This window comes from Triticum dicoccoides, chromosome 4B (assembly GCF_002162155.2).
Source record: "Triticum dicoccoides isolate Atlit2015 ecotype Zavitan chromosome 4B, WEW_v2.0, whole genome shotgun sequence".
NCBI lineage: Eukaryota > Viridiplantae > Streptophyta > Magnoliopsida > Poales > Poaceae > Triticum > Triticum dicoccoides.
In genome coordinates this window covers 413,328,801-413,337,230 of record NC_041387.1, presented here as the reverse complement: position 1 = coordinate 413,337,230, position 8,430 = coordinate 413,328,801, and the positions used below count along the sequence as shown (strand labels likewise).

The following is an 8,430-nucleotide window of genomic DNA, read 5'->3' as shown; positions in this document are numbered from 1 at the left end:
ACTTTCTGGATTCAAAAGAACCATCTTGTTAGAAGGAACAGTAACCGTATCCCCGGAATAGACCCTTAAGCTTGGGGATGCCAAGCATCCACACTCTTCATCAAATTCAGTAAAACTTTCGTCAACTCTTTTGTGTATCTGCATGCTATGTGATGCCAAGCATCCACACTCTTCATCAAATTCAGTAGAACTTCTGTCAACTCTTGTGTATCTGCATGCTATGTGTAAATTCTTGGAGCATCATTTTTTCTTCTCCTTTTCAAATAAACACTGGATGCCTGAGCAGCCCCCTCAAAGATAACCATCTGGAGGCACGTGCTCGTCGGTTAGAGGGAACATGTGCTCGTCGGTCGGAGTTCGGACAAGACAATGGCCCGACTAAAGTCTTGCGTGCTCATGTACAACCACACAGTCTATATCATTGTTCTTGCAGTAATGAAGATATGCGACGCGTGACAAAGTGACAAGACAGCATCATCCAGGGATTTTGGACAACTCAAACCGTATCCATTCCAAAAGCAATTCCCAAATAATTGTACAAACATGCTGACCCCAGGCACACCATCCAGAAAAACAAATGACAGACTATCAACCAAGAAACCCATGACTGACACAAACCAAACTTTGCCCAACACAAACATCCATCCCACAGAATAACACAATGAAAATTTGTGAAAGGAAGATGAACTTTGACCATAAAATGAATCGAATGACACTCATTTGACAATTCACTAGTTCGAGTATAGCAATGCTCCTAGAGCATAGGATGAAATAGCCGGACCTTGTTTTCACTCTTCAGCATCCTTCTTATCATCTACTGCAGGAGTCTCCACTTTCTCTGTTTGTTCCTCCTTTTTGCCCTCCGTCACAGTTAACTTCTCTACCAACTCGGCAGCAGAGGAGACTTCCTCACTTTCTTTCTCCTCATTCTTTCCTTGCTGCTCAGCAATGTCGTCCACAAGATCCTTGAATTTTTTGCAGTCTGAAATAGAATCAAGCAAACATGAGGATGACATGATATTTGCTAGCCTCCTGACTAAAATAGCATAATGACTCGGCGCTTGTTTTCTCATGTAGGTGCGGCAACCGCACAAAACATAGCAACTCTCACTTTATGTACGCGTTTAAATCTCAGTCTTAGAAACTTAAAATCTCACAAAATACAAACTAACTACTAATGACTCTCTTACAAATTTGTCGACACTATCAATCAAATATCCTACAATGCTAACATGCATATCATCACTACACAGGAAACCTTTATGAGAAATTGTTGGACCACAAGCCCTAGAGCTTTTAGCAGTGTCAATTACATCCATACTCTTGATAATTCACTTACTACATCCTTGTAATATACTCCCTCTGTTCCTAAATATAAGTCCTTATAAAGATTTCACTATGGTCTACATACGTAGCAAAATGAGTGAATCTTCATTCTAAAATATGTCTATATACATCCGTATGTAGTTTGTATTGAAATCCTAAAAAGACTTATATTTAGGAACGGAGGGAGTACTTTCACAGTTCCACTTATAGGTCCAAAAACTCGCAGTTTGCGACCCATGGTCACTGCAACTTGATTAGCTAAGCTTCTATGCAAAAATGCAATGGATGTGGAAAATATGTGGATCATTTAGATGGAAGAAGCACACATTGCTTGGATATTGCAACATTAATTAGCTAAAATACTAACATAAAGCTGAATAGAAGTGCGAATGAATGCAAATTATTTTAGGGTGACAATGCTTGCAGCAATATGGTGGTCACATGATGATCGATTTCATATTTGTAGTCTACTGCCAACTTATATATTCTGCCATCTGAAAAATGAAAAACTGAACTGACCTACATCACAAAACTTACAGGTTTTATATACCTGCAAAAATAAATTTTCAATTTTGAAGAACTAAGCCACAATTTGCTACAAGTTTAGGGCCTCTTGTGTAGTCTAAATTCATCAAATTCATAACCAGGGCCACTACTACAACAAATAATAGTACAATTTATATATAATCAAAATCCTTTTTGCTTAAGGTGAATAGTTATCTTGTCAGAAAATGTGAACACTTGAAATACAGCACAGCCTCTAATTGGCTCAAAATCAATTAGCAAGAATGTCAAAGAAAAATCCTACATCAGTGCAAAAGATCAAGGGGTAAGGCAGTGCTATTTTTTCGATAAAGGGAATATATTAATATCGCGGAGAAAAGGCAGTGCTATACATTACTGACTACTGAGTACTGAGGTTAAGTACATGCAAAGCAATGCCATGGAAATCAGTTGCTGAATGATAGGTATACAGGAACAGCACTACACTAATGATCTTTCATGGCAGGATAGCTTTGTGGCATTCAGGGCGTACCAGCAACATATAGCTAGGGGGTGCACCGGACACTGTCCAAAAATATATTCATTACTATAATTGATGCAAATTAGTGTGTGATATCCCAAAAAAATAAAAAAGATGCATGTATATTTTATAAGAGGATACCAGGACATTTTCTTTCTAGGTGCGACACTGATGCCGTTCTATTATGGAGTTTAAAGACAAAGGCGGGTATGACACACTAGATCAACCTGAAGTACTGCTTAGTTAAACCCACAACCCACAACCCACAACAAACTTGGCTTGTGAATTCATAGATCCGTAGCCTCACAGAGACCAACCCTTTTGAATGATGCACGATATATAAAAATAAAATAGAAAAGTTGCACAGAGGATAGGGTGCTCAGTGCTCACTCTCCACGGATCCAAAGCGGATGGCGAACATCTCCTCCTTGAGCTCACAGTCGGCAAAATCCAGAGCGTGCCACACGCACGACTTGTCGCTCCCAGCGTGCTCCTGCATCTTCGTCGTCGCCACAACTGCACACCAAATATCAAGATGTCAAAACACACACCCCATCTATCTAATCCTTAAATCGAAATCACCGCCGAAAATTATCCCCCGAAAAAGCACAAGCAAAGAAGTACCGAGGTGATTGGCGCAGATCTTGAGAGTCTTGGCCTGTCGCATGACGAGGCGGACCTTGGCAGTCTCCTTGTGCTTGAGCAGCTTCACGGCACCCGTGCCCCGCTCCTTCCACTGGCCCCCGTCCTTGTCAAATCGGTAGAGCTTCGCTTTCCTACGGACACAAGAAGAAGCGCCGAACCAGACGCGTCAGACTTAGATCAAAGCCGGGAACGATCGGATCGGGCCAGATCGAGCGAAGTAACGGCGGCGGCGGCGGCTTACATGTCGAGGAGGACATCCTCGTCCTCTTCGCCGGTGGTGATGGCCACCTCCTCGAGCTTCACGATGGGAGCGATTTGGGCGCCGGTGTCCTCTTCCTCGCCGGCCGCCGCGGCCTCCTCCTCCTCCTCGCGGTGCTCCGCTGGATCGGCCATTGCTGGAGTAGGGCTTGGGGCGGCGCTCGCTTGCTCTACCAGAGTAGTTGCGGCCGCCGGGGTGGAGAGGAGAGAGAAAATCGAGGGGTTATAAAAGCAGCGTGGGGCTGGAACGTGCGCGCTGGAAAGAGGTCGGATTGGGGAAAGCACTACTCCGGTGTCCTGGTAGGGTTTTGAGTCGCGTCTCCGGGGAAAGCATTAGTAGGGTGTTGATCTGAATTCATTTTTCTGATTTTATAATGGGGTTAATGTCAGAAAAATCATACTTAAAAAAACCCATGGCACATTTATTTATTTATAAATTTATTAGTAGATACTTAAATCACAGACTTTTTCACATGTTCAAGTTTTGGTGTAGTTTTGTGGAAACATTATAGCACCGCGGGAAGTGTGATTGCAATATCCATGTGTCAAAAGTGTATTTATCTGGAATACTTTCTCAAAATTGTTTTAGATTAGTTTCGTATTAATGCAACATGAAGTGTGTTTCGCATTAGGGTGGTGTAGTTGGCTACGCCTACCCATGGTGGATGACTCGGAGGATTATGCTGACGATCCACCGCCTCCGCCGCTGCCACCGCCCCCTCCTCGTAGGGTCCTCGTCGTCGTCGGTGCGGCCGACGCGAGAATTCCAAATACAGGCATCGTTCGCGCGGCGGCCCCGATTTCAAACACTGGTGGTTGCGGAGAGTCTCGCGCTTTCCAGCTGCCAAGACAACGTCACCGGTAGGCCTCGTCGCATCGTGACTGCCATTGGACAAAGCACAGATGGACCGCCTACCACATGTCGACGCGTGGTGAATTCTACGGTGGGAGACCAGGTAGCAACCATGGAAAGCAGAGCTGATTGGTATGGGATCGAGCATCTCTCGTAGTCTTGTGCCACTGGGCCCTCCTGCCAGCAGTCTCAGGACGCGGCGGAGGAGAGGTCCCTTCCTCGGTTACCCTCCACCGCTAGCATGGGGTGTTAGTGGAACCTGCTACGCCCAATAGGAACTCACATAAAGATCTGATGCAGACAAACCTGGCAGTCCGCGTGGGTTTGATGGAGTTGGTGGTTGTTGATGGGACGTGAGGCATTCAGCCTACCATGGGCTCCCAAGTGGATCCAATGTGTGTGCTTGATGGGGCGAAAAGCATGCAAGCAATAACCCCTGAGGTCCCCCTCTAGTGTTGCTCGTCCACGGGATCTCTCTCGTTCACTCGAAAGCGTGCCAAGTAAAGACAAGATGGGAACTGCACATATGTGGGATCATGCTTGGTTTTTCTGAAGACGCCTCTGTAGCTTTATCAAATGGTTGGACAGACACACTAGTTGCACAAAGCATGCACCAGTCCACTGCATGTGCCCGCCTAGACACTTTTTGTGCCCAAGTACAATGTGAGCTATCTCCCATCCTCCCCACACCCGTGAGCCATACACTGCTAAAGTTGAGGCGCCCAAGGCAGCGAAGGCAGATCACCAGCACACCTAGGCGGAGCGTACGCTTGGCTAAGGGCCTAGGTCATGCATCTATGGCCACCAAACATCAACAAGCAATCATAAGGAAACTCTGCCTGACAAATGAAGGAGACATCATAGCTGATGATGCATTATAGGCATACGTCTGTTTGTTCGACCGACCATTAAATGATACCCAAATTGTTGCGGTTCTAGCGTTGTTTGGATGGGAACCCTTGGTCTTGCCCCTTCCGGAGACTGCGGTAGACGTGGAGGTGAGGGCCTAAGCCTTCAGCCCTTGTGGTGATTGTTGTGGGCTTGATAAGTCGCGAGGTTGGTCGAGGGGCCATGTGCCAAGGCGTATATGAGTGTTCTGTTCGGACAACCCTCTTCCGAGGGATTAGCCAGAACTCGCTCTTTGAACCAACGCACGAAAGTGGAGTTGTGCTCTCTAATAACTTCAGCGTCTGTCCTGTGCACCCCACGGTCACGGTACTTCTTTGCGATGGTCTCTTTGTGCAGTGTCACGAAATCTTCTAGCACATCTAGGTGTTGTAGCACTAATAAGTTTACCCTGTCAAGGTCGTTTTGTCGGCCCGAGCGTAACACATTCACATCCCTATGACCGTTGGTGTGACCTTCGCTTTCGAGCCTTCCACAGTGCTTGTTGACGGGCAAACCAACAACAGGGTCTTTGGTCAGATAACTCTCACAGGAAGAGATGCACTCTTTGGTCAGATATCCCTGGGCTATGCTTCCATCTGGACGGGACATGTTACGAACGAATCCTTTGATGACCCCATTCATCCTCTCAAACGGCATCATGCTATGCATGAATGTCGGCCCTAGGTCGATGATGTCGTCCACGATGTGGACACATAGATGCACCATGACATCAAAGAATGCGGGCGGGAAGTATATCTCTAGCTCATTCAGTATGACAACAATCTCTTCCTATAGCCTATGGAGTTGCTTCACACTGATCGACTTTTGAGAGATAGCATCAAAAAAGTGGCATAGGTCAGTAAGCGTCTCACGCACATGTGTGTCCATAATCCCTCTAAGTGCAACCGGGAGTAACTGCGTCATCATCACATGACAGTCGTGAGACTTCACCCACTGAACCTTTTTTTCTTAGTGTCCAGATATCTGCTTATCTTCCCACAGTATCCGTAACTAACTTTGATTCCGGCAAGGCACTTGAACAATTGATCGACCTCCTTCGGATATAAGGTGAAGCAAGAGGGGGGGGGGGCAATATTGTTCTTCCTTCTTGTTTACTTTTTTGCCCCTATCTTCCGTCTCCGTCTCCGTCTTGGTCTCCTCTGACCTTTTATCGGGCATTTGGAGATCTTTCCCGATATTCAAAAATTCCAAGTCTTTTCTTGCCTTTGGCCCATCCTTGGTCCTCTTCGGCATGTTCATCAATGTTCCAAGCAAACTCTCAAGGATATTTTTTGTGATATGCATTTGATCAAGGCCATGAGGCGTGTCGAGTATGGGCCAGTATTCCAAGTCCCACAGAACAGATCTTGTCTTCCATATCTTCAGCAGGGGCTCTGGCGCCTTTTTATTCGTCTTTCCCGGCGAGGGGCACTCTTCCCAGTTCTTCAATAACTCATATATTTCTGCACCACTACGCTTACGTGGAGGACCTCGATGCTCAGCCTTGCCATTGAATAGATCTCCACACTGTCTCCATGGGTCATCCTTCTCGAGCCATCTTCGATGCCCCATCTACATGATTTTCGAAGACCCGCCATCTTTCGATGGCTGCAGAGAAGTTGTATCATCCATGCACCTCGTGCATCCGCAATATCCATGGCACACCTGGCCGGAGAGATAGCCGTAACCGAGATAGTCCTGCACCGTCGTGATCAGCGCGGCTCTCATGTAGAAATACCCTCCTTTGCTTACATCCCATGTCTTGGCCGGCGTTTTCCATAAGGTATGTAGCTCCTCTTCCAGTAACCCGAGATACAGATTGATATCATTTCCCGGTTGTCACGGCCCTTGAATAAGCATAGCCATGTGTATGTATTTTTCCTTCATGCACAACCAGGGGGGAGGTTGTACATCCATACAAACACGTGCCATGTGCTATGATTGGTGTTCTGGTTGCCAAATGGATTCATGCCATCACTACTAGCGCCAAGCATGATGTTCCTTGGATCATTTGCGAAAAATTCAAATTCAGCATTTAATGCTCTCCACTGGTTAGCATCTGCGAGGTGTCTCAGTTTCGGCTCATCTTCGTCATCTGGCTTCACCCTCTTCGCGTGCCAGCGCATAAGCTTTGCTTCCTTAGGATCTACGAAATACCGTTGTAGACGCGGAGTGATCGGAAAGTACCATACAACTTTCTGTGGAGCTTTCTTTCCGGCCTTTTTATATCGTGAAGCATTGCACTTTGGACAGATGGTTTTTTCCGCGTGCTCGTTTCGATATATGATGCAATCATTGATGCATGTGTGATATCTAATATGTGGCAGATCAAGAGGGCACATGATTTTCTTTGCCTCCTCGACACTAGTAGGACACAAGCTTCCTGCGGGAAGAACCTTCTTTAGATACTTCAGAAGCTCATCCAGGCTTGTATCTGTCCATTTGTTTTTGCCTTCGTCTTTAGAAGTTCTAGTGTGAAACTCAAGTGGGTCACCTCAGGATTGCAACCATCATACAAAGGAGTCATCGAGTCTACCTCCAGTTGTGCCAGTTTGGCCTCCTCTCTTGAAGCAGCTCTGTAGCTAGTCATCTTCTTGTGAAGCAGGTCTCGAACATGTGGATCCCGCATGGCTGAACTTAGTAGCTACGAAGACGGCGGCGTGTCCGCGTCTTCTCTGCCTTGAACTGCCTCTTCGCCATTGACATTTCCGAGGCCGTCTTCCTCTTCGGGCACATAATCGATCATCTCTTCATCTGGTGGCCCCATGTCGTTATTTCCTGCCCCGTCGACGTCCTCCTCCTCATCATCATCATCTTCACTTATCCACCGAGTATGGCCATGCATGAAACCATGCATGAGCAGGTGCGCCTTGAATTTACCACCCTGAAAGGGGTCGAGCCTGACTCTTCCTTTGAATTTTCGACATGGACATAAATCATCCTTCATTCTTTTTTCATACATGTCATCCACAGCGGATTGCCAGTATCTTTCCACCATCCTTCCATTGACCTTCATGATCACCTGCGCGCGGAGCAAATATTATAACCACGTATATATGCATGCATGGATCAAATTCATACAAAAGTTCGGCATGACCTTCCCTAAACATAGGACATATTGAGTTTGCCCGAAATTAGCCGAAACGGAATTGAATCGACATTTCGGCAAAACATAGGCAACTCATGTCACTCACATGCCACACACAATTCGGTATTCATATCGCACATAGTTTCGGTTCTAATCGCAAACACACATATTTCCATTCTTTCACAACTCTTTTTTTGCTCACCTATTTGTCGAGAGGGATATCGAGCACCTTCTTATAATTAGCTAGTAGCTCTAGATGGTGAGGTACCTACATAATAAATATAGCTCGAACTAGCTAGGGAGGGAGAGAGAGAGAGAGAGAGAGAGAGAGAGCTATGAGAGGGAGGA

At 46.1% G+C, this 8,430-nt stretch overlaps 1 protein-coding gene across 1 annotated transcript; it reads right to left on the bottom strand.

Moving 5' to 3' along the window:
* Nucleotides 1-485: 485 nt before the first annotated feature.
* On the bottom strand, nt 486-3,534 carry LOC119290616 (ran-binding protein 1 homolog a-like). The gene is made up of 4 exons (XM_037569229.1): nt 3,237-3,534; nt 2,975-3,126; nt 2,741-2,866; nt 486-982 (listed from the first exon to the last, which is right to left on the bottom strand). The coding sequence occupies exons 1-4, from the start codon at nt 3,386-3,388 to the stop codon at nt 789-791; spliced, it is 624 nt and encodes a 207-aa protein (XP_037425126.1). The 5' UTR covers nt 3,389-3,534; the 3' UTR covers nt 486-788.
* Between the last annotated feature and the right edge of the window lie 4,896 nt (nt 3,535-8,430).